General features: G+C 39.2%; 1 protein-coding gene across 1 annotated transcript in view; it reads right to left on the bottom strand.

Moving 5' to 3' along the window:
* The window catches only part of NWD2 (NACHT and WD repeat domain containing 2), a 65367-nt gene that overhangs the window by 19877 nt on the left and 17727 nt on the right, over positions 1 to 27763 (bottom strand). Inside the window, exons 2-3 of the mRNA XM_063310491.1 lie at positions 12443 to 12531; positions 4646 to 4762 (exon numbers count right to left, since the gene is read on the bottom strand). Of these exons, the coding sequence (XP_063166561.1) occupies positions 4646 to 4762; positions 12443 to 12531 (206 nt within the window). The remainder of the gene's footprint in view (positions 1 to 4645; positions 4763 to 12442; positions 12532 to 27763) is intronic.

The raw sequence follows: 27763 nt of genomic DNA, 5'->3' as shown, positions 1-27763 counted from the left end.
ATAAGTAATAAAACTTCATTTATTTTTTTAATGTTTTTTGTTATAAAATTTTAAAAAAGAGGGCAACATAAAACTAGTGGGATATTTGACCTTGTTTTTGTGAAACTAATGCATCAATGTCTGGTTTGATGAAAGTGGTTGCAATTCTCAGTGAGTTCTTAAGGTGCTCGTCAGAAATTTTAATCCTAATTTTACTCTTCATGTGCTTCATCCTCGGGGCTGCATTACTAGCTGTTCAGGGCCGCATGCGGCCCATGGGCCACGGGTTGGATGCGCCTGGTTTAAATGACCATCTGCAGAAGAAATGATCAAACGGTGGAAGGAACTTCTTCTGCAGATGTTTATTTAAATTAACATCTGGTATCTTTCTAGTAGTAAAGGTAAAGGTAAAGGTTTCCCTTGACGTAAAGTCCAGTCGTGTCTGACTCTAGGGTGCGGTGCTCATCTCCGTTTCTAAGCCGTTAGAGCCGGCGTTGTCCGTAGACACTTCCGGGTCACGTGGCCAGCATGACGACACGGAATGCCGTTACCTTCCCACCGAAGCGGCACTTATTGATCTACTCACATTTGCATGTTTTCGAACTGCTAGGTGAGCAGGAGCTGGGACTAGCAACGGGAGCTCACCCCATCACGCGGTTTCGAACCGCTGACCTTCCGATCGACAGCTCAGCGGTTTAACCCGCAGCGCCACCGCGTCCCTCTATCTTTCTAGTATGCTCCTTTAATACTGATTTTTTAAAAAAATTCAGGTGCTATGAATTTTAAACAAACCTTTTATTGCATTAAATTAACCTCTCCTGTACTATGGAAGAGAGTCTTTGAAGAAAGGAATGCCTGCACAGCACTCTATTAATTGTTTCTCAATATCCCTGGACAATGGCAGCAACTACAGTTCTTTCCCCATATTGTCTGGATACATGTTTTTTTAACAAAAGAAATCTGTTGCTTTCAACCTCATCCAAAATGTCAGATACAGGGAACAATATAAAACACAAAAGAGGCAGTTTTACATACTACTAAGACTGAAGATTCTCTGAATGTGAATATTTTTAAAACAATCTCTAGGATTCAGTCTGCATTGTAAATGGTAATGCTTTTAAAATCCAAAATGTGATTAGAAAATTGTTAGAAATGAGCTATAGTGTTGGCAAAACCAGCAATTAGGAGCAAATGGTATGTCTATTCTACATAATACAGAAACTGCCAACAGGAACAAAGACATTTTTCTTTTAGAAGAAAAAAGAGAGGGAATGTTTTATGGTTGCACAAAAAAAAAAAATTAGAGAGGTTTCCAGTGAGTTGACTGAGAAACATATATTTTACTTGCCCTTAATGTGATGCTTCTATTGAAAGATCGAAAGACGAGACAGTTTTTCAACGTTATAAAGGCACCGAATTATTTTGTGGAACTGTCTGTCTGAAGCATCTTTTTCAGTGTAAGAACCTTATATTGTTTCCCTTAGCCTATTTGGTGAAAGCAAGGCAATGTTTGCAAGAATTCTGCAAAGTTTCTCCTAACCAAAAAAGACCAAGATCAATATTGTCTGAAGGTAATGAATTAGCTATTTCTGCAAGAGAGGCACTTGTAGAAAGAAGAGGGTCTCTCATAAAATAAAACATGCAAAAATGCAAAACAAACAAAAACAGCTCAAGAAAATGAGATGACAGAAAGAACAAGTAAATAAGTCAAAAGGAGAAACAGAGGGAGGGAGGGAGGGAGGAGACTGGCTAGTCCTAAACCAGGGCGTTTCAAACTGTGTTCTGCAGAACCCTAGGCTGTGTGAGAACTTGATGGAATTCTGTCACAGACTAAGAGTAAAACATTTTAACTCGAATGCAGCCAATTATTCATCACTACAACTTTATCTCCTGATCAGGGGTTCTAGGGATTTTTTTAAGAACAAAACAAAACAAAACAAAACAAAACAAAACAAAACAAAACAAAACAAAACAAAACAAAACAAAACAAAACAAAACAAAACAACGAACAGGTTTCCCAGCTTGCAATTGTTTGAAACCCCCCACTCTAGACTAAGGAAGATAACCAAGCAGGCAAGTGGAAGAACTCTATGTGGATTGATTACATTTAGCCAATGTCATGAATATTTGGTCTAGTGGTTAAGGCAACGGGCTAGAAACTAGGAGGCTGTGAGTTCTAGTCCCACCTTAGGCATGAAAGCCGGCTGGGTGACCTTGGGCCAGTCGCTGTCTCTCAGCCCAAGAGCCAATCAGGCGTGGTATGAGAGTTCTAGTCCCACCTTAGGCATGAAAGTCAGCTGGGTGACCTTGGGCCAGTCGCTGTCTCTCAGCCCAACCCACCTCACAGGGTTGTTGTTGTGGGGAAAATAGGAGGAGGAAGGAGTATTAGATATGTTCACCGCCTTGAGTTATTTATAAAAATAATAAAGGCGGGATAGAATATATATACATATACATATACATATACATATACGTATACGTATACGTATACGTATACATATACATATACATTTGCCGATGGACCAATGTAGGCCCTTTGCTGAGGCCAAGCAGATGAAGCTTGCTGCTGACCCCTGAACACTTCCAAAATGGAGCTCGTGAAACCATACGTCTGAAAGAAGAGCCACGCATAGGACCATAAAGTGGTACAAGGTATGCTTTCTTATAAACTTTTTCCCCAGCTGTAGAAAGTTTCAAGCAACGGTTCTCTGCCATATGTATGAGGCACCAAGAGCTCCATTAAGAAATGAATTAGAAGACAACAAGACTGATTTTGAGGGAGCGGGCAAGTTACTTCCAGCAAGCATAGATATGGAGCTTGTGCAATGATAATTCAGTAGGTTACTTTAGACAAACTGCTCTCTTTCAGCCTGAATCCCACTCTCTGCAATATAGCAATAATAATGAAGACTGAATCTAGCTGATTCTTGTAAGGGTGTGTATGCTAACTGTGCTTGATGTTCTAAGATTTCCCACTGCCTGAAAAAAATCAACCTCACACTGTATACTTGATTGCAGATGTATAGCGGCCACATTTTCTGCAAGGCAGGGCTGTGTGGCAGGTCGGATTTAGTCTCCAAAAGTACTTCCAACTATGAAGGAAGACAAATGTATCACCTGTCTACAACACCTTAAAGCAGTGTTTCTCAACCTTGGCAACCTGAAGATGTGTGGACTTCATCTCCTAGAATTCCCCAGCCAGCTGGCTGGCTGGGGAATTCTGGGAGCTGAAGTCCACACATCTTCAAGTTGCCAAGGTTGAGAAACAGTGCCTTAAAGTGACTGTCTTTTCCCAGATTCATGTGGCTGCTTTAAGGTATCATCACAGACAGATGCTATGTTTGTGCTCCCATGTCTGATAAAGCACTTTTCTAAGACTGAATCTGAAGCACTGCCCAGCCCTACTATACTTCACCACTTCACTGATTTTTTTTTAAAAAATTGGCTTTGGGTTACGTGACAGTGCTTTGTATCAAGCCAAAGCACGTAACTCTCTACTTCAGTACTGTTGCAAGCATCAGTGGAGCTCCAAGTCTCTGGTCTGGACCTTTCTCTGGTCCTCCTACCAACTTGGCTAGAATTCAACTAAAGTTTTCTCTATACAGAGCAAATGTAATGATACATAGCTATGTAAATACTGATGTCTGCAAAGACATTTCCATCTGTTAAATTTATTTTTATTATTTTTATTATTTTATTTTATTTTAATCCCACCTTTATTATTTTTATAAATAACTCAAGGTGCTGAACATACCTAATACTCCTTCTTCCTCCTGTTTTCCCCACAACAACAACCCTGTGAGGTGGGTTGGGCTGAGAGGGAGTGACTGGCCCAAGGCCACCCAGCCAGCTTTCATGCCTAAGGCGGGACTAGAACTCTCCTACTATGCCTGATTGGCTCTTGGGCTGAGAGGGAGGGACTGGCCCAAGGGCACCCAGCTGGCTTTCATGCCCAAGGCAGGACTAGAATTCTCCTACTATGCCTGATTGGCTCTTGGGCTGAGAGGGAGGGACTGGCCCAAGGGCACCCAGCTGGCTTTCATGCCCAAGGCGGGACTAGAACTCTCCTACTATGCCTGATTGGCTCTTGGGCTGAGAGGGAGTGACTGGCCCAAGGGCACCCAGCCGGCTTTCATGCCTAAGGCGGGATTAGAACTCACAGTCTCCTGGCTTCTAGCCCATTGCCCTAACCACTAGACCAAAATTTAGTCTCAGAGTTGTATTGGAGTGATTCCAGTTTAAACTAATAGTAAATATAATACGCTGGGAGACATGAACTCCTTAGTTTAAAAAGATTATCTCAGCCATGTATAGCAAAAATATAAAAAAGAAATTAACAGATGAGATTTCTTGCATTCAGACATTTCTGCTAACATTATTTCTGAAATTTCACTATAACCCCAAATGTATCAGATGTTTTAGACAAATGACTTCTTAACTCAATCTCCCCATCTCCTGATCTGCAGTATAGAGATGATGATGATGATGGTGATGATGATGATGGATTACATATTATATAAAACACTGAGAAGCATCTATGGAATCTATCCCAAAACAAGAACAAAACCTCTTAGAAGATATTACGTTAAATATGCATCCTTGAGAAAAGGCCCACAACTACATTAAAAAGACTAGATTGATTAGGTAAAACTTTATTTATACCCACAACAAAACATGGACCTGCTGATGTTTTCAGGCAATCTTCTAAGAGCCTCATACGAGTCTTTTGGAGTTCTGGGCTGTCCCATTCTTCTGGTTCTACTCCCCAGTATAGGTCAATGACCTAGAAAGCCAACAAATGGTATTATAATAGTGATACATAAAATTATGTAACTCAACATTCTGAAAAATAACAATAAAAACAATAGTTTAAGGGTTGAGTGTTTCACTTCATGAATTTATGGATATTAGCAAAGGATCAATTCTGTCAAAGTTTAGGACCAAATTTGAGAAGATAATGGGAGATCCATTATTAAAACTCATGGGTTATGGGAGTATATTAGTACTTATGGTGCAGGAGAAGAGTGAAAAAATGCAACAGGCTTTAAAAATAATGTACATATATATGCAAGAGTAACTTACACACACACTACATATATATTACATATCTAATAATATATAATCCCACCAAATGTGGTGATCTTAAAAAAGCAAAGTAGGATTGGATTGAGATTGGATTGAGAAGTCAAGAAAGAAATCTGGATGAAAGCAACAGCAACCACTTCAGTAGTGTTGCCATGAAAACAACGTAAATGTGTTCACTTAGCTACCAGGAATTGAATTTACTATGACTACTATATGCACAGTAATTTTAGATGCTGAACTGTTGACACCTTTATTTTGAATTTACTCCATTCGCATTGTTCTGTCTTGGGGGTGTGCATCTGGTGCCTTTCTGTGAAACAGCCTTTATGCCAATATCAGCCCCTACAATTGCAGTTCCTTAAAGTTTATACTTGCTTCTTATGTTTACTTATATGACTCTGTACATCCCTCTTTTATTCTTGGGGCACTGTGGAGGACAGCAGAGTACAAGAGTATTGTGGTAGGAAAAGTGAACCCTTTCCTTAATATTCTAGAAATTCTATGTACACCGAACTAATTGTCATCACAGTTTTCTGACTTGGATTTGTAACAGTGAGCACTAGAATATTTTTAAGCAAAGCACACTGTATATTTTAAGTGCATTCTAAAATTCTATGGGAAAAATAGTCCTGCAGTATGTTTTGCATTGGCCCATGATGAGATTTGCAAGAAAACAATCTGTGCTGAATTAGATTTATTCTTGCAAACTCTTGCAATAAAAAAAAATAGCTATGACTTGGGAGAGGGAGAAATTAATTTTGTGTGGCTAGTCTTGGTCTAAGGGTATCTGAGATTATGTTTCAATGGAGAGTCTAGAACTTTTGGACAGGCTGAGAGTAGATCCAGCCCCAATTCAGCCTATCCACCAAAATATGTAGCTCCTGGCTCACATGCAGTCCTCACATGATGGGTTCCCACAACCCTGTGTCTTCTCCCCACATGGTTAAATAATATTCACTGATTGACTGAACTGGGTCATGTATTGATAGTGCTATTTTTAAAAATCCTGCTATTTAATATTTTGTTGTTTGGGTTACCATAGTCTTGATGACTTTAAAATAGCAGGTGTTTAATTGTTCACATTTTCTTTTGTGCCTACAGATCCCATATGAACAATCTTACAGAGGTGTAAGCCAGCACATAGAGGAAAGAAAGAGAAAAACTTGATATGTTTATTTAAAGAAATGAAGTGATACTGTGTGGTTTCACATCATTTTTAGCTCAAGTGGATAGAAATATGTTATCGCAAGGAACTATTTAAAGGAACAAAATCTAACGAAGCAATCAGGCCAACATATTTGATATTTTGGGGTTCTGCCCTTTCTTATTGCAGATTCTAAGAAACCACTTTATACATTTGGATCCAATGTGAGATTAACCCAAAAGACTTTCCTTTGCAGGGAGTGAGAACTACAGAACATCCAGAATAGAGAAGTAGAAACATGAGAAAAATAGACTATACAGGGAAAGCTCAGGGAAGTAGCATTGCAAATGCCATTATCATGTTATTTGTTTGGTGCTGACATTGTCCTATTACATGAGTCATAAAAGGAAACATCTCAGTTAGGAATAGGTTTCCAACACCTACAGTGAACCTTCTGTCACTTGTGTAACGTTTTCCAGTTTAATTCGATATATGTCCACTGAGAAAAAAGCCCTTCTGAATTGAATGGAACTTGCTCTTAGATAAATGAGCATTGGACTCCCACCTAAAAAGCTTGAAAAATGATATTAGCAATTGAATGGGTGGGTATGGATGAGGATGCTTCAAGCAATACCAAGGTCATTGGATCCTTGGTGGCCCTGGTGCATAATAAATCTGTCCTTATCCATGGTTTGGTCATGGGGCAGTCAGCCTGGCTTGTATAACCAAGACCTGGGTAAGCCTGGGGTGGTGGGGTCCCCACTCAGAGTTGTTTCTACTTGGGTTCATATTTGGCATCAGGGTAGGTGGGTAGAGGTGGCAATTGTCACCCCAGAAGCTTTGATAGTTTTAGGGGTTCTGCACTGCAGATAGCCAAGTGTGAGGCCTTATGGCTGAAGTTGGGCACTAGAGAGCAGCTGAGCTTCTTGTACTGGTGTCTCTGCTACTATATGCAGGGACACCCTTGCCTGAATTCCATTGCCAGACAGGTGATTGAATCTCCAAGGCTGACAATCCTTGGAGGTTTTAATCTGAACCTGGGTAGTGTTAACTTTGGAACTGCTCAGGAGTTCATGGCCACCATGGACCTGTTTCAAATTATTGAGGGTCTCAAGCATGCTGGGGGCAGCTGTCTCAAGCCAGTGATATGAAGGTGGACACTTTACCTTCAGTCCAGATCAATATCAGATTGATTTTCAGCTTACTGGTGCTGCCCTTCCCATAGGGAGCTAAGACCTATTAAGTCTGTCTGCTTCAGGTGCTTAATGAACCTGGAGATTTTTGAGAGAACATCGGGTCTTGCCTGAGGATCTAATGTTTTTTTTCAGCTGAGGCCTTAGTTGCTGCCTAGAATGGGCAGGTAAGGGGGGGCCTTGGATTGGATTACTCCTATGTGGCCCTCCTGTATGTCAATCCTGGGCTGGGGGATGGATTGGTTCTCTGAGGAACTTCAGCGATCAAAAATCAGAAGAGATACTTAGGATGCCATTTGAGGAAAATGAAGAGTGAATCTGATTAAGCACAAGTAAGAGCCATGTTATGGATTATATCAATAAGTGTAGTGAAATATAGTTATTTTCCCAATCTTACTGTGTTTACTGATAGCCAACCTATTTCAGGTGACCAGCTTTCTACTGGGCACCTGAGCCTCAGGAGTATCTATCAGACTGCAGTGAATGATATTCTAAGAAAGTAGTAGACAAATTCACTCAGAGTTGGACTTTGACTAGGCAGGTTCAGCTGAAGTGGCAGAGTCACAGTCTTGCTTGGTTATCTGTGGGGAATTTGATTCTGAAACTACCTGAGGAATAGACAGGTTTCTCAGCATTGTTAATTTTCCTGGCTGGTGAAACTGATTGGAGGTGACATGTAGTTGGGTCTGTGTGGTAGTATTGCCCCTCTTGAGAGAGGGGATGATTTTGCTAGCCTTAAAGGAAGTGGTGATACACTCTCCCCTCAAAAGACCGCTGGGTCCATCCATTCATCCAATTTGCAACCTTTGCTTTTTAGTTACAAAGGATCCTGGAAGAAATTGATTAATTGGAGCTTTTCCAGTCAGGTTTCAGGTCTGGTGATGATCTGATCAACCCAGCAGAGCTGCATTGGGGTGATTCAGCTGTCCTGGCCCTTCTAGATGCTCCAATGGGATTCTTCTGGGCAAATGATGGGGAGTAGGAATGTGTGGCACAGAATTGCTGTGGTACTCCTTTCACCACTGTGGTTCCAGTTGGTATTGGTGGAAAGACTGAGTAGAGCCCATAGCCCTGATTTGCAGGGTGCCTCATACCACCCATTTAATGTCTACAGGAGGCCACTAGGAGAGGTTACCAGTTGGTTTGAGGTCAGCCAAGCAATGCAGTTGAGGACTTGCCACTGTGCCTGGAGCTGCTGGAGTCTGGATAGGGAGAAATAGGTTCAACCCTAGCAAAACTGTGGCTGTGGATGCTTGACCCTCCTAGTTCTAGGGATCTTCCAACTGGTGGGGTCCTAAATCAGCTCCACCTCACCTAGTAACTCAGCACCGGTTCATAGCATACAAGTATATAAATCCATCATAGGGAGATCATAACTAAGGAGACAACATTATGAGAAGGCTTAAATATGACCTCTAGATGTATTACTCTTACATCATTTGCTGAGATGCAGAATTCATCTGTATTACAACTATCTGAGTTTTATAGCTTTCCCCTAATAATCCTGGGAATTGTACTTTGAAGAAAATGAGTAAAGATGTCTTTAAGCCTTGCAAAATGGTGGTTCCCTGAGGGAAAGGGGATGATTTAATCCAGTTTGGCAGTATCCACTGAAACCTTGTTAAGGTTTAGAAAAATCTGTCAAGAAAAGATGATGGAATCTTTGCTATGAATTTTGAATCCAGAAATGCAACATTTGATAGACTGGTTGGTACATATAAATTCAATAAGATTATCAAATCTTATTGTAACCATATCTTAACTGCAGTTAATGTCTCAATTTATTTTTAAACTGAGCTATTTCTTTAAAAAATAATAACTGTCAAACACCAGTATTTAACATGAGTGTTCACTTTCTAGAACTCAAAAAATTAGTTGACCTTTAAAAATAAAGGAACTCACAAAAGAAAGACCTGCCTTCAGCATAAGCTGGCATATTGCTGTCCTACTTCTGATTTTCATGTGCCAGGCATAATCACATCATTGCAATTCAATATTTTTGGCCACTGAACTGCAATAATTTGATGCCTGATTGGGTATGCACACATACTATTGTATAAAATAAGAACATATCCCAATTACTCGCTTTCTTCCTTCTTTCTTCCCTCCTCCCCCTCCTCTTTCTGCATAAAATTATGCAAAACTGTCTGTTTTGTATATAAGCCTTCAATATTGCTACTTTTAGTGCTGGACAATATTTGACTCAAGATTCTTTATTGCTAAAAAGACTATGCTAACTATGATGATTGAAAAGCTATGTGGCAGGCAGCCTTCCCACTTTGATGCCTGCAGATGGATGAGCATGAATGGGTGGCGTGGGCTAAACCTTAAGCACAGCCTAGGAGTTGGTGAATACTCAAAAGATATCACAGTACAAGCAACTCTACAAATGGCATAACAAGAGTAACAAAAACCCACTGTAAGTTAAGGGTGTCCAGCATTAGAAGGTGATAAAAATACAGTGGAAATATCAAGACAAAAATGGATAGAACATTAATGGCATATAATTATCTTTGGCTGTAAAATCTTCTGAGTGCACTGCACGGCTGTTTTATTTTGCTTTCTGTGCTACAGAGAAACAGAAATGCAAAGCCAGGACATAATATCAGACAATATCTTCCTACTGTGATGGTGATTTTAAGTTAGTACCATGGAGACAGCAGCCAAAACACAACATTAATGTTCACATATTGATTATGTGGGCGTGTATTTAGCAATATGACCCAGAAACAAATGTTGTAGATATAGTATACTTTGTTGCAGATGAGAACCAACAGAGGATAAGTAACTTTCAGGCAGGCCACAAATTCAATTGCCATTATTGTTCCATCAAGCCCTTTCCTCAAGTTGAGAGCAAGGACACCCACATGATGGCAAAGTGGTTCCTATAAAACCCTTGTTGCTTATAGTGCCACAAGGTGGTATTCTCTAACCTCCACATTAAAAAAAGCCAAAATATTGAGAGTTAACTAAATTTTACAAGATTGCTGGGTTCTCAGATGAAATCAAACAAGATTTTGGCCATGTGGTTTTATTTAGTTTTTTGTTAATTCATTAATTGGTCCCAATGACTTTGTGTGAGATGCAGTGATGGTGGTCAACTGCTTCTGAAACATACTACAAATACAGCAAAGATCTTCTTTCCCATTCTTGATGAACCCGGGTAGCCCACCATCATGTTGTGTGCAATCATACTCCAAAGTATATCTTCACACCAGGGGAAAAAATCTGTTCTGCCCCCAAATCAGTCAACATTTGTTGATGCTGAATGATCACTAAGATGAAGTTGTTGGCAAACATATTAAGGATCAGATCATAGGTCCATCTAGGCCAGCATTCTGCTCCTACAGTGCCAACCAGACATCCTAAGGAAATTGTTTGATCATATTTTTCTACAGCTGGTATTGAAGAAGACATTACTGTTTCTGATTACTGGTGGTAAAATGACCAATCATGAGTAGTCATGATCAGCAGCCAATGATCAGCAGCCAATGACATAAGTTTAGCTAAACCTCTTTCAGAGCTATCTTAGTGGTAGGGTCCTTATATCTTATGATACCAAATGCCATAGTTTTACTAAGTGTTGTACAAAGACATATTTCCTTTCATTTGTCATCACTTCCCATTATTCAACTTGATACCTGCCTCTTCAGTTAGGAGACTCCCCTGGACATGAGGATCTCCTTGAGAGTAACTCAGTATGCTTAGGTGACTTGCCAACCAGATTAGGCAACCAAGTTAAGGCAAGGAAGCTGCACCTCTGTTTGATAGCAGCTCATTGCTGGAAGCAATATTTATTTCCTGCAAGCTATGTACTGTATGCTTGGTGAGTCTTCCTTGCTTGACAGATCTCCCAGATGTACAGATATTTTTCACCTGGACTTTAACTTTTGTTTTCTTGCTGTCTTTCTAGAACCATGACTGTTTGGGTTTATGGATTATTGTTCTGTGAATCTCTCTGGCCATCACTTTTGTGATTAGACCTTGAACTGTATAACTTTGCTGTTGCCTTTCCCAGGGCCTAACCCTATCTTGACAGCCAAGAAAGCAAACCGATGGATCATTGAACAAATCAACCCAGAGTTCTCATTCAAGACACAAATGACCAGACTCAAATTAACCTACTTCAGACATTATGCAAAGACCCAGCACTCTGGCAAAGGCTCTAATGCTGGGAAAGGGGAAGGAAAGAGAAGAAGAGTAATGTAATGTAAGGGGTAAGGGGAAGGAAAGAAGAAGAAGAAGAAGAAGAAGAAGAAGAAGAAGAAGAAGAAGAAGAGTAATGTAATATAATGTAAGGGGAATGGGGAAGGAAAGAGAAGAAGAGTAATGTAATGTAAGGGGTAAGGGGAAGGAAAGAAGAAGAAGAAGAAGAAGAAGAAGAAGAAGAAGAAGAAGAAGAAGAAGAAGAAGAAGAAGAAGAGTAATGTAATATAATGTAAGGGGAATGGGGAAGGAAAGAGAAGAAGAGTAATGTAATGTAAGGGGTAAGGGGAAGGAAAGAAGAAGAAGAAGAAGAAGAAGAAGAAGAAGAAGAAGAAGAAGAAGAAGAAGAAGAAGAAGAAGAAGAAGAAGAAGAGTAATGTAATATAATGTAAGGGGAATGGGGAAGGAAAGAGAAGAAGAGTAATGTAATGTAAGGGGTGCACCATTACATTATATTACATTACTGTACATTACATTACAGTGGTAATGGGTGCGCCATTGGAAGACCTGAAGGACCAGGTTGGGGACATATTGTCATGGAGAAATTCTATCTACGTGGTTGCTAGGAGTCGAAAATGACTTGATGGCACATAATCAATCAATCAATCAGTCAAACCCTGTCTTGGGACAAGCCACAACAAAGGTGCAGAGAGACTTGGTATATAGTCTATATCAAGACTATATCTGCTATAGGTGCAGAGCAGCTGCAGGGTGATGAAGTTGTTTATATGAGTTCTGCATATGATTTATCAACATTCATGATATACTACTTCCAGATTTCCTTTAGCAGGCTTATGTACGTAACAGTTTAGATTTTGAATGTAGAAAACGCTACCTGAAATTCCATCCCATAGTTTTCCCTGCAGAACTCACGTAGCTTGGGATACACATGTTCTCGTAAAGCATTTCTTTCCGCAACTGTATCTGTAAGCGAGGAGATGAAAAAGTTTTAACAAAATTGGCGGGCAACAGTATATTTATAGCTCTGTAGTTTTACGTAGAAGAGAACACTTATTTTAAAAATTGTGAACACAAGCGTAATGCAGAAATCTGGTTCTATGCTTTAGGGAATAGCTTGTTGAACAGAAGCACTTACTATGACATTTACCCATATTTAGTTGAACACTTATTCCAATAATTCAGCATAATGTTTATATAAGACACAGAGTTCGGATTTTTTTTAGCTAGCAGTAGCTCTAGAAAGATAAGAGCAGCAGCAATCAAGAAATCCTTTAAGACTGATTGTGACATAATAGAGGGACAGTTCAATGTGATATTTTAAAGTATATATATTTTGAACAGAATATTCTTTTTCTTTCTCTCTGTCTCTCTTGAATATTCTGAGGTTGTTCTGTTTCACAGGAATACCATCTAACTCAACAGGAAGCTGTTCTGACTCATGCAGACCATGAAGTTCTAATGAGACAGAAGCAGATCCCAGTTTGGAAATTAAAGCATCTTCTGGCATCACCCAACCTTTACTGAGGTGATGAAAAGCTTGTACTGTTTTGGCACAACAATGGTTGGGTGACTTTAGAAGGTGCTACAAGTCACAACAATGGTTGGGTGACTTTAGAAGGTGCTACAAGTCACAACAATGGTTGGGTGACTTTGGAAGGTGCTACAAGTCACAACAATGGTTGGGTGACTTTAGAAGGTGCTACAAGTCACAACAATGGTTGGGTGACTTTGGAAGGTGCTACAAGTCACAACAATGGTTGGGTGACTTTGGAAGGTGCTACAAGTCACAACAATGGTTGGGTGACTTTAGAAGGTGCTACAAGTCACAACAATGGTTGGGTGACTTTGGAAGGTGCTACAAGTCCCTAGTGGGGTTACTCATCAAGGATGTTTAGCCACTGCAATACTCACCAGCCTTGCAGAGCCAGCTGGCTGCAGTGGATGAAACCCTTTGCTTTTTCCTTTCGTGTCTGAGACCTGAGCCTGTGGTGTTTTGTGACTGAAAATATTTAACGATGTTTCAATATTTTAAATTGTTTTAAAATAAAACAATTGAATTTGAATTGTTAAAAAACAGAGTTTGTCATTATACAGATTTTATGGTTGTGAGAAGAAGAGCAGTGCATAAAACTGATTATAGTAACACTCAGTTTTGAGATATTCCTGTTATGGGAAGTGAGATAAAAATGAATGTATTTAGTTTCATTGAACAGGAATTAGCCAATAACACACACACACACCACACCACACACCACACCACACCAGACATACACACACACAAATTATAAGGACTGGCTATTATGCTGTTGAATGCATTTTTATTCTTTCCAACCCAACATACTTTGGATAGTATGTATAAGGATTCAGAGCTCTGTATGTGTGTCCTTCAGCAGGGTTAGGATTCATCTCTGGAAAGAGCAAGGCCAGATTTAGTGTGGCAGGAAAAGCTGACTGCTCCATTTTAAGCCTCGCTCCAGAGTGGAACATATGCAGTTCCTTTGTATTTCCTGAATTGACCATGAAGATACCGAAATGATAGATAGCTTCTGTTCAGTACCTGGAAATATAACCAGTGCTTCACTAAGAAGGGCTTTAATATCCCTTCGCCTGGAGACCATGCCCTCCACATATCTCGAAGGGAGATTTTGTAAGCTCCCTGTTGAACAACGCCTGTGTCCTTGTGGTGTTGGTCAAGTGGAGGATGATATCCATTATGTCCTCCATTGCCCAATTTACAACGAGATCAGGGCCAAATTATTAATGGCAGATGAACTCAGGGTCTCTGACCTTGAAAAACTGATTTATCTTCTTGTAGATGGTTTCCAACTGTTAGCAACCAAGTTGCTACTTTTGCTCTGCTCTCACTCAAACTTAGGAAGAAATATTTAGGTTCTTAGTTGTAGCTCTGGCTTTATTTTGTTGTAACCTTTTTATATTTAATGCTTGTTTTATTATTTCATTTTATAATTTCATAATCTCATAATTTTATTGTTTTATTGTTATTATATTTTATTGCATTCTTAAGTTATGGCCTGTGGTTACAACAATCAACTTTACTTATTTACTTATCACTTATTTATACTTTTTATATTCCCATGCTGATAGCTTCTGTCTTTTAGGACTGACTATCAACAGTAAAGGAACTAGAAGACTAGCAGAGACTAGCTCTTGGTAAGGGAGCAATGAAAGCCTTGGAAAAAATATTCAGAAGCCATGACAAATCTTTGTTGACAAAGATCAGAACTGTGCAGACAGTGGTTTTTCCTGTGACACTCCATGGAAGGGAAAGTTGGACCTCAAAGAAGCAGTATAAAAAGAGTATTGACACCTTTGAACTTTCACACTGGAGAAGATTCCTGAGAATATCATGGATAGTGAAGAAAACAAACAAATGGAGTTCTCACTCAAGGTACAAATGATCAGGTTCAAATTAACACACTTTGGACACATTATGCAAAGACCTAGTTCTCCTGAGATGTCTATAATGCTGGGAAAGATGGAAGGAAAGAGAAGAAGAGGACGACCAGCAGCAAGATGGATGGACTTGATTACAATAATGATGGTACACCACTGGAAGACCTGAAGGGCCTGACTGGGGACAGATCATCCTGGAGAATGTCTGACTAGACAGTTGCTAAGAGCTGGCACTGACTCGATGGGAAAAATCAATCCACCTTGTGCTTTCCTGTAAACACATACCCACATTCAGACCCAACCCAAAGGGAAAATATGCACACACACAAACACACAGAAATACATGCATAGAATAAAGCCAAAACAGATGCCTTTTATGGTCACTGCTGGTAAAGGCATTGAAAAGAATTCAAGAAGCCACACACTGTTTGCTTTTCCTAACTTGTTAACAATTTACTTGGATTTACCATTAATAAAGTTGGAAAATTCCAAGTTCTAGAATCATGTGGCATGATATAAGAAAGCAAAATAATTTTGCTTTTCATTAGTGAGAGTTTCAAAATGTAATAACAGATTTATATTTATCTGATGTCTGTATTCAATTCAATTGATTTTATTACGGTCACTGACCAGTACAAGATACAATTCTATAAAAATATGCACATTAGCCATTAGCCATAAAATATGAGCCATCTAAATTAAAATAATTTTAAATTTGAGTTTACAAGTTCCATTTAAGTGTTAAAATATATTTGGATCACAATGTAAGTGAGCCTCTTAATCAAGTTTAAAAACAATCTTATTAATTTGCATTATCATGACTAATATTCTATCAGGTGTAAGTGTCTATAGAAATATATGTAAAATATTAAAAGGAGTGATAAAAAGAGTAAAATATCATATATAAAATGTGTTATATAGACCACAAAGGTTATTACAAGGGATACATTACTACATTTTTCCAATCATAATCTGACGTATCTTTATAGCAGCTGCGCAGAATCTGGCTACTTGCGCCGAATCTGATGTCTGTATAAAATCTTAAGAACATCCAGGTTTATAAAGTCTGCTTGTCTTTCACTGACAGTTTCATTTATTTAGATAGAAAGGGTAAGTATTTTATGAGCAGAATAACCCCCAAGTGCTGTATGAGATCACTTATATTTTATTAATTATTCCAAATCAGGAAACTGGAAAATGTAGCGTTCATTATTTATTCTATTAGGGCTGCCATCAGGGCTGCAAACATCTGTTCAGCTGTATGGGGTGCCCCCCCCCCGGAAGATTACAAACCATGAACTATCCTTTTCCTAACTTGTATAGAAGGTCACTGGCGGGGTGTAAAACATTCCATGCATGGACTGCTCTGGGAATAGGACAGTCAATATCAGATGGTCCTTGCACTTTTGCATGCACAAAGATGGAAAGATGCACAAATTCCCACAAAGGAAGAATGGATGGTGAAATGAATGGAGTTGGTGCAAATGGCAAAATTGACAGCATTGATAAGAGAAAATAATGTGACTGGATTTGCTTCTTTTTGGAAACTGCTTTTGGACTATTTGCTGGTAATGGAAAAAAACGATGTTTTGATTTTGAGTTTTGATGATTAAATTGTTTGTTTCTATAGAAATAATGCTAGCCAAGGTTTAACTAAGGGTAAGAGATTAAGTTAGTATAATAAGCATTTATATATGTGTTGGAGAAGGTCGGAAGTCACCTTATTCTTATACTTTCTTGCTATTTCTGCACTTTGTCTTTTTTCTTTAATTCTGTATTCAAGCTTTTCTGTATTCTGTATTTTGTATTTCAACTTTCTCTTCAAACTCTAATGAAGTTCTTATAAAAAAAAAGGCTGACATCAATCTTGAAAGTCTGAAAGTATTTCTTCCCTCCTCTATTTTTAATCTCCAGAAAACTAGGGAGGGTCCCTTCTGAAATGCTTCCCATGCTTTCCCCCCACCTGCGGACTGAGCTGCAGTTTGAGCTCTTATCAGCCTGTGGCCCTGGCTGTGGGTCTTCGTCCTGTCTCCCAAGGTCATTCCCACATACCATTACAACAGGTATCCCACACTTGAATTCAAGCATGGCAATGGCAACAAAGGGGAGGCAAGCATTTGGGAGACTGAGGAGTCGGGCAGGAGGGCCACTGAGAATGCCATGTTTGAATTCAAGTGTAGTGGGAGCAGCTAAGGGGAAGGAAGATGCAGGGGAAATTGGCAGGGGAGCTGGTAAACAGGCTATGTGGGGAAGGAGGATTCACAGAGGCATAGTGCATCAGCCTTGCTGTGCAAGTACAATCTTCAGATTTTGTTTCTGGAACAACCCAAATGGTCTGGGTTTAATTTGGCTAGTACAGTCTGGCTAAACTTCCAGCCATAAGGTATTTCTGTCCTCACGGAATAGAACAGTTTCCTTTTTATGAACACTTGTGAATTTGGCAATACAGCCTAGATGGCAAGCATATCTGGATGGGGAAAATCGAGCTGGTCACTAAAATGGCAGCATCTCTTCAGTGTCACCTAGTGGCTATTTGGATTTTTGCCACCACATATAGTGTTATTTGGAAGGGACGCGGTGGCGCTGCGGGTTAAACCGCTGAGCTGTCGATCGGAAGGTCGGTGGTTTGAAACTGCGCGGCGGGGTGAGCTCCCGTTGCTCGTCCCAGCTCCTGCTCACCTAGCAGTTCGAAAACATGCAAATGTGAGTAGATCAATAGGTACCGCTTCGGCGGGAAGGTAACGGCGTTCCGAGTCGTCATGCTGGCCACATGACCCGGAAGTGTCTATGACAACGCCGGCTCCATGGCTTAGAAACAGAGATGAGCACCGCCCCCTAGAGTCGGACACGACTGGACTTTACGTCAAGGGAAACTTTTACCTTTACTATAGTGTTATTCACTCTGTAATAAAGAAATGATGATCTCTTAATAATAAACCTGGGCACTTTAGTGGTAGGATAAGCTTTTTTTTTATCAAACCCATAGAACTGTACAGCATAAACAATTACACCTACTTCCGCATATCTACAGGGACAGATTTGTGAGTCCCTGCTCTCTTCCTGTATCATCCTTCTAAGACCGTAGATGGCAGTATGTCATATCAGGCCAAAATAAAATATGACTTTCATAGAATTCAGGATGTAAAGCTGAGCCCTTTAGCAGCTGTAAATGTATTTTGATATTCAATATCTAGAATACTCCGTTCTACAACAGCCTTACAATAGTTTAATTTTAGCAGGTCTCTAGGTTTTAAACCAGTTTTGCACAGTGTGATGGAAATAGACTTAAATCACAGGTTTTCAAATGATTCTAAAGGTGTAAGAGAAATCAAATACTTTTAGTGTCAAGCAAGTTCTTTTAACCATAAATTAATAGTTAAAACCGTATTTTCAATTCAACTGATATTGTTCCTGCTTCCATGTGTAAAACTGCATAATATACATGTTTAGATACCCCAACAGTGCCAACAGATATCTGGATTGAACTCTTTCCTCCATGATTAAAGTTTGTTATAGCTAAAGATAAAGAAGGGATGTTTGCTTTCTTTCATGTCAGTTCAGAGATCTGATATTTGCTTGGTACATTTATATCCTGTGTTTTCCAATAAATATAGTGCTTCTACACTTAATTCTCTTCTGTGTTCGAATGGGCTATTAAGCCAATTAATGGCAAATCTTAACCAGCTTCTTTGGGGATCAAAAACTGTGCTGATCAGATGTCTATGCATTGCAGTCGTCTATGTATTGCAGTCAACAATGAACAGAGAATTTCTGTGATTCTATTAAATGAAGGAGACAGATTGCAAATTAAACTTCAGCAATTGTCTTGCTCTACTCCTGTATCCCTGGAGTTTCTTCAGCCTTGGAGCTAGATTTCAGCTATCTTTAAGTTCAGATGAATGCAGTTATTGAGGAAACCATTCAAAGAGCGAGAAGACCTATGTTGCCTAAATATGGAAATTTATTTTTAGTAGAATTACTGTGAAACTCAGCATGTATAACACTGAGTATATTAAGAAGGCCAGCAAACCTGTTTTACCACGTTCCTCCATATTTTGGGGTATGTCTGAAAAGGCAGTGACAATAATTAAGAAGGAATAAACTAATTAGGATGAATGACAGGTAATCTAGTTTAGGTAAAGGTAAAGGTTTCCCTTGACATTAAGTCCAGTCATGTCCGACTCTAGGGGGCGGTGCTCATCTCCGTTTCAAAGCCGAAGAGCCGGCGTTTGTCCGTAGACACTTCCGTGGTCATGTGGCCGGCATGACTACACGGAACGCCATTACCTGCCTGCCCAAGCGGTATCTATTAATCTACTCACATTTGCATGTTTTTGAACTGCTAGGTTGGCAGGAGCTGGGACTAGCTCACCCCGTCCCGCGGATTACATACATTTCTAACCTGCCTTTTCAAGCTAGGATCTCTCTAAAATGAGTCTGCTTTATAATGAAATAAAATAATTTAATTTTTATTTTAATGTGGGAGGAGGTTTCTAAATATCAGCCTTTCGAGAAGCAAAATAATGTTCTCTTCTTGTTGCTAAATTTGAAAGGAAGAGGTTATTTCTGTATCGTATGAATTAAGTACTCTGATATCAGTCTGAACTAAAGATAAAATCTGTAAAAATGCAGAATAAAATAACAACCATTTATTTATTTATTTATTTCAAAGTCATAATGATTATATGATTGTGTATTCACAGTCTGGCGGCATAATCGTATTTATTGGAATGAAATATTCAGGACTATAGATATGGATCCAGACATGTGCATTCCTGCTTCTTTAAAGGGACTGAACCAGTGTTACGGATTTTAGGCAAAAAGGGACATGGGGAAAATTCCTCTCTTTTAATTCAGAATAACTTCCCACAAGCTAAGGTTGCATCAAGATTTATTCCCCCTTCCACCATTTTGTTCTTAACCTGGAACATTTCATAAGAACATTTTGAGTGTTTTGTATTATAATGGAACAAAACCCCAAATATTTTTAAATCTTTCTCCATGCAGAACAGTGGAAACACAAAACAAGGTTTTTATTTTTTATTTTTCCCTTTTGGACTAAAGCCACAGAAGTAGGTGCGGTGAGAGTGCTATCTACCACCCAACTTACTGAAAAATTGGTCATAGATATGATTTTTAAAACATTTAAACAATATAAAAAAGTTTTGTAGCAAACAACTGAAGCAATAGTTAAGAATGTTTTTTTTTACAGTCTGGCCTGCTTGCACTTCTATGGATTTATCTCAGTAATAGGACAATGTAACATCAGAAAAAAGTGTACTTCTTTGTCTAATGCCTTGAGGCTTCCTACTGCTAATTCACAGTGCACTTTTTTTGCATTTTGCAGCCTGATTGAAAAAAAAAAAGCAACATGTACTAACTCCACAAGAATAATATTAGATCTATGAACATGTCCTATCCATCCATCCATCCATCCGTCCATCCATCCTCTATCTGGCAATGTTTTTTTGTTTATAACAAATTTGGTTCCCAGCCTCTGAATATGTCCTTAGCTAATTCTACCTCACCTTCCTGTCTTCAATAAACTCCAGCCAAGGGCTGCAGGGATCTAAACAGTCCCTGGGTTTTTATTGGCTAACATACTCTATAACTCTTCATAGCCTGAAGGAATTCTTTCTATATATAAAAAAGCCCAATCACATGAATAGAGCAATAGAGAATGAAAGATCCCAGGGTAAAGCTTGGGAAAAAAACGTGAAACAGGGGAAGCCTAGTTCTAAGCCCAGAACATTTGTATTTGGAGTTCAGAATACCCTGCATACTTCTTATTAGCAGTTACAGTCTTTCACATATTCAGTGGGGTCTATTTATTTCTCAGTAGACCTCAGAAAGATCACCCAGATCCCTGCAAGGCTGTACACAGTGTTTTGTCCCTTCCTACGGTGCCCAAGTCATAGTTTTGTACATCTCAAACCTAGTGGGATTACTAAGCAACCAGCTATTGGTTCCTTTACAGAATTACTCCAACTCCATGAGTTGAATAACAGATATACATACTAATGAACTGAATGAACCATTCAGTCATTAGTTTTGCTTCCATGCTCCTGGCCCATTAGGAACCTTTTTTCTCCTGAAGAAAACCTTTTAAAAAAAACAAACCTTAAATCCTTTTCTGTATTTATTTTCACTGATTTATCCATTGCTTTGAGAATCTGTACTTCTTGGAGGGATCATGAGCTTCAGCTGAGCAGTGTATTCATAATCAGTATGCAAGCACACTGTTTATATTGTTTCAGAGGTCAATGCTTTAGCAGAAAGATCATTTTAGGCTGAACAAGGGGTTTTTCCAAATTACTTCCACTGCTTTAGACATGTTTCATCTGTCTGTGCCAATTGTTTAAGAGTATTTTCCTAAACAAATATCCTTGATTGTAAGCTGAAGTGAATGCAGGAAAGCCTTCGGAGTAAACATGCAAAAGAACAATAAACTACCACTAATTAAAAGGTGAATGAGGCTCATTAATTATAGTCCTCAATATACTTTGCTGTGTATCTTCCATTGTCTATGTTGTCAAGACCTGGAAGTTTGCAGTAACATTTGCTTAAATACATGGGGAGGGGGAGGCTTCAATTTCACACAGCCATATCCCACAATAAATCAATTCCACTAACCACATTTCTTCCAGATAAATCCCTCTGAATTGCTGTGTATTTCTTCCGTTACAAAAAGCTTTTGACTGAAAATGAGCAGAGAAATGGAGATGTCGGTCTTTTAAGTGTTGCAGCAATGTTGCCTCCTCCTGTTATGTTCTCCAGTAACACCCCCTGTTTGCAATTCTACCTAGACTTTCATCTGATTCCTTTCCAGACATTGTGGAAATGAAACTATTGTGTTCGTTGCAGTTTTTTTCTTTGGGGGAACCCTGAGCTCCAAGCTCTCTGAATTGGATTGTACTTTTACCCACTGGGCTGATCAGCAAATGTACAGCATCTGTTACTGCTGCAGGAAACTTCTCTGGGGAGGATGGAATCTTTCAGACTACGTGTTGTTAGCACTGTCTTTCTTATTCTTCCTTACTTCCTTCAGATGTGTGCTGTTTTAAGTAGGTTATGTAAGTACCAACATAAGCAGAGGGACAAGGAGGTGATCCTGAAGGTCACCAAGCAGAAAGGCATGCCCTATGATTTTTTATTGGATCCTGCCAGTTTAGAGATGTCCTGTGGTGTTGCAATCAGGAGGCTGATATTGTACCTCGCTATTTTATTCTATAGCTTGAGGCATTTGATTTAAGGCATAGAGTCTTTTGCAGTGATTTCTTTTTGGGTGTTGGGGGGGGCGGGCAGAGAGACTTCTTCTCTTAATCCAACATTATTCAAATGGATTCAGAAAGATATCTGACTCTCTTTCCTTTTCTAATACACAAGATTGTGCTACAAAATTCAGTCAGCTGAATAGGCAAGACTGCAGGGAATTTGGAAAAGGAATTTCTATATATTAATTCTGACATCTCTGGTTCTCGCCTATGAATATTCCAAGACAATGGCTCTACATTTCTAAATTTCCTTGCTAGCATTCTTTTAACCTTTAAGGCAACAGAATAGAGATGATACAAATTAAGTTTTAAAATTGCAAACACAGAATACTGTTGTTGATTGCAATTAAAGGCTGCAAACAGCAAAATCTAGAAGGACCAGAATTACTGTAATCAAAATTAATTCGGAACAAGTACTCTCTGTACTCTGAATATGTTTCCTGGGTGATTTCTACAAAAATTATAATCAGAAGCAATATTACAGTTAAAATGCACTGAATTAATAACTCTTGACATATAATACGTTCTTACTTAAAATACTGAAGGAATTATAGAGTTATTGAGAGTTTGGCAGAATAATAATAATATCTAGAAAACTAAACGACAGCCTAGCATGTAACAAATAATAATGGATGACTCTATCCAACAGAGGCTGCCATACGTCCATCTGTCCATCCACATCCACACACAATTTCCCATAACATTTTGTAATGGTGAAAAACCTCTATATAAGGGAATCACTGGTGTGTTCCTGGGATACCATTCTTACATAGTTTTGTTGCCAGTAATATTTTAAATATTTATTTGTAGGTTAAAAGCTGGCTGCCCACATGAATAAACATCTACAAACTGCTTTACATTCTTTGAAAATAAAATGCAGACAGCCCCTCTGAAGCATTAGGGAGGGACAAAAATGACGGGTTAAGCCTAGCAGGTATGTATCTGTATCACACTGCCTTTTTTCTATTATTCCAGATATGAGAACTAGGATGGTGCAGTAGCCAAGGTTTTAGACTAGGAGTGGGAAGACCTAAGTTCTAATCCCTCCTCAACCACAGAAGCTCACGGGAGACTTTGGGTCAGTTGCAGCCTTTTGGCCCAAAAACCAATGTGGTATAAGTGGTTATGATGTTGGACTGGCCCTGGATTCAAGTCTACACTTCTGGGCCTGAAATACAGTATGTCCTATAGGGGTTCATAGATATAAAAATGGTGGGTGGCTATAGGACAATGCTTTGATTGGAAGTGTCCAGAAAAAAATGATAAAAGTAAGGTAGCATGATAAAGATCATCCCGAGAACAAAAGGTAAAGCAGGGAAGAATTCAACAATGTTTTTTTTCCCTCTTCGGATATGCCCAGAAGTCCAAAAAGATTGCATCCCCTTATGCTGTTGTACCTAGGGATCTGAAATTGCTGTATAACTGTCTGTTCTCTCTAGACTAGTGAAATATTTGTAAATATACAGCTTGTTTAAAAACATAACAAGGCTCCAGTGCTTTTTTGCCACAAGGAAACCAGTTCAGCTGCTTCCAAACTATTTCAGTAGCTTTTCAAGACTACAAAATAAACAACAAATAAAGAATGCTGGCCATAATCCAGTTGTAATAATTATAGATAGCAATATAAATAACCTTATAGATATTCCAAATCACAGAATTGGAAGTAGGCAATTAAAGCATCTTTGACAGATGGCCTTGTACAACTCATGGTTCTTTACTGTAGAATGTGTGGAAGACTGCTTCTGTTTGCTTGAGAAAAACAATGAGGTATCTATTGGGTTGGCACATGCTAACTTTTGATTTTACCCAAGATATGAGGTTTTCTATTTTACCTTAATTTCTCTCTGTATGCAGCTCCAAAGCAAGGGGGGGGGGATGCTTTTATGTGAATGTCATAGACCGAGAACTTCTGGTCTGTGGATATAGTCCAACTTGTGCAAGGTCTCCAACTGGCCCTGTGGTGCCCTCCTTTTCAACAAACAGAGGCTGCCATGTTCAAATGCAGGAAGCACCTCTTTATTGGGAGGGGGGCTTGCCTCCTCCCATAGAAAGGGGAGAGACCAGGTGGGACAGGATCTGGTTATAGCTGCATATGCCATGTTCCACGTTACAGCTGTAGCAGAACCAGACATGCAGTTGGACCATGAGGTACAAGCTGAAAACAGTTGGAATGCTTGCAAAGATGACTCTGCTTTGGCCATTCCCATGTTTTTCTTCACTGAGGAGGCACAGAGCAGCTGGAACAAAGCTGTCTTACTGTGCTTCTGAGCCCAAGATTCCTTTGCCCAGGAAGGAAAAGGCAACCAGCATTCTATGCTTTCTCCTGCACAGATCACAAATGATGCCATGGTAAAATAGTGATAATACAAAATCATCAGGAATGGATGAGAAGGCCAAAGTAAAACTTCAGTCCATTTCTTGTGCCAAATCAATGTAGCAAAAACTTTAGGGAGAATGGCAAACAGGAAGCAGGACAAGGAAAAGCAAAGATTTATTCCTTGCTCAACTATGTTGTAACCTAAATTGGCTTCCCAACCTTCTGAAGCATTGTAAAAGGTAATCTTATGAGACTTTTATATCACTGGAACGGTGTACCCAGTATGGGTTTGGTTCTTTTCTGGCCTTTCGTAGCTTTAATTATGGAAACTGGAACCATTTCCTTTAGCAGAATTAAAACCATCACCCAAACCTGGAAAAATGGGCTGAAATTGCACTGCTGAAATTCAGTCATTTTCCTACCAAATTTGAGAGCATAATTTCAGTGTGCTGGAAGCCATAAAAATATGAGTTGGGCTACATGGTGCCTACAGGCTATAGGGTTTTTCCTGACTTATAGTGAGTCCAATTCCTACAACCTAAAATTATGTATGTTGTTTAAACCTCACCACCTGTCTTCCACTTTAGCCGCCGCTGCAGCCTGCCACCATAGTTTGAGGCACTGGGGAAAAAACTAGTTACAAAAGTAATGAGGTATTATGCATAAGCATTTGCAAAGTGACAAAATGTGCATTCTGATGCTGTAATGCAAACTCCATCCTGTTTGTACTTGCATTTAGTTCTCACATGCAAACAAACAAGGTGTGAAGCTTGCTTTGTGATGTCATGATGAATGTTTCATTGTTTTGATGAAAGCTCCATCTGCTACAGATGTCCATGATCTTATGCCTCCTTCCCAGTTTGGACTTTTAGTACAAAAGGAATGATGACTTGGTAGCCAGCGAATGTCACTCAATACAAACACTCAGATCTCCCTCCCTCCCTCCCAGACCAGCATGTAGTCTGGAGTGCAGGAAAGTTGTTTTGTTATTCAGGATCAAGTAGTACCTTGATGGGACTGAATTACATCTTTTGGAGGCTTTTATTAATCAGATGGAAGGATTGTATGGATTGGTCATTGAGTTCTCAGTGATCTGAGCTTTGTAGGACTAAACTGCTCTGGGGAAATTACAGGGTGGAAAAGATGTCATGTAGAAATGCCCTCAGGATCAGGATTATCAAAACAAAGAAATGAATTCTAAGCAATGAAAAGAAACTTCAGCGAGCTTGGAGTTACTTATCAAAAGTCAAGGTGTTTGAGACCAAAGAAAGTTGTTGAGTACTGGCATTACTATAAACATACTGACTATAAGCCTACATACAAGACTTGATTTGGAGATTCAGTGCAACAATGATTCAACAAAATCTCCAAATCAAATCAAGTTTCTAAACTGAGTCATCAAATAAATTCAAACTGTCAGATCCAACTGGATATTTCCAAACAAGTTTTGAATCAATTCCACAACTTGATTTAAGTTTTTTGTGCTTGTGAAGTTTCCAACAGTGTAGCTCTTCTTCCATAGATGGCCAAAGCTGAGGGTGATCAAGTGCAATGGGCTCTCTAAGGATCAGTTAGCCAATGAGTTTTACCACCTCATTAAATCCTGATCTTGAGTTAAGGAAGGTGGTAACATTTTGGGATTGGACTATTTTCACACCAGGGCTCTGGATTGCCTAATTGACATGTTTCCCTTGCTATTTCACTTGTATGGTGACACAGCCTAGTCATCTGAGAAACACGCATTAATCCAAGCAGTGACCAAGTCATATTATTAATAATAGTAACTGCATGACTTGTTCTGCTGCTTTGTCCTCCTCTACTTGATTCTTTGGCCCAGATCATAGTGGAAAATTGTGGGCCAAAGACAAGCCTAAGTAAAGAATATGATGGAGCAGAAATGTAGAATGCTTCAGGTTCAACTGCAAAAAGGTAGTTGGACTAAGAACAGAGAATTGGTGTGCAGCTCCTTGAAGGAGCTATGCCTTTTCTCAGAATGGTGCACCTGCCTTGTGCGGCTGCAGTGTGATCTTAAGAAAAGGCGCAGCCCATTTAAGAAAATGTTACACAGTCTGTTCGTATTCCCAAGTGTTCCAAAGCACTTTTCTGCAACTGAATCCAAAGCACTGCACACTTCTGCTGCTCAGTGTGTATGTGATGAGAATCATATTTCTGATTCCCTGTTTACAGATTGTGTGCCTGATTTTCCTGTGGGCAAAATTCCTTCCTTTCCTAATTAAAAGTAATTACCACCAGACTTTAAAACACATAAATATGTCTCAATATACAAAATGCAGGAACTAGGCAACAAGATCTACTCAACTAGTCATTGTGTGTCTTGTATGTCCCAATTACTCAAACCTAGGAAGAATGGTCTTATATTAGATGAATAAATCCTCAGGGAGGATGGATCACAATAAACACAAGATTTAAAGAAAGCCCATCCGGTACAATTAAAAATAAATTAAAATCCACTTTTAAAGCACATACTTTAAAAAGTTGCCAAGCTCCATAAATACTATATATAATTAACACAAAGAATTGATCTTCATCACCGGGCTAAAATATGTCTTTCCTCATATCAAAGTAAGTAAGTAGGTCAGAGTTAAAATTTACTTACAATATTATGTATTAATTTGTTGCTTGTTGTCATAGCACTTAATATCAAAATGGATACCTAATCTACTTAATGTACTAGATTTGAAACTGTACTAGTCACACTAATTCAGACTGTGCAAAGTTTTGAAGGCATGCTTCCTTCTGACAAAACTTTGAATCACTCAGCAGATCTTGAAGGGGGAACCAGCTTCAAAGCAGTAAATGGATCAGGTGGCTTTGATGCGCTTCATAGTCTTTTGAAGATTCAATCACTTTTCTACTGCTTTGTGGGTAGTTACAGACAATATACTGTATGTTGTCACAACTTCCCTAAATGGAGAAAGCTAGAAGGGCCTGTGTTATATGGCAAGATGGGCTCTCTGACATTAAAGTGAGTAATGAACCAATGAATGTTATCACCTTATTCAATTCTGCCTATCAGGGCTATTCTGGGGGTAGGAAAACTGACCTTGCTTTGGGCTTCATCTATTTTCCCAGCTCTCAACTTCATCGCTATGGCCAGCCTCAAGCGTTGACTTTGCTTTTGCTTGTGCTAACAGAAGTTTCATTTCCATGATACTCCCACTAATGCAAC

This window comes from Candoia aspera, chromosome 8, assembly GCF_035149785.1.
Source record: "Candoia aspera isolate rCanAsp1 chromosome 8, rCanAsp1.hap2, whole genome shotgun sequence".
NCBI lineage: Eukaryota > Metazoa > Chordata > Lepidosauria > Squamata > Boidae > Candoia > Candoia aspera.
This window is presented reverse-complemented; position numbering and strand designations above follow the sequence as displayed.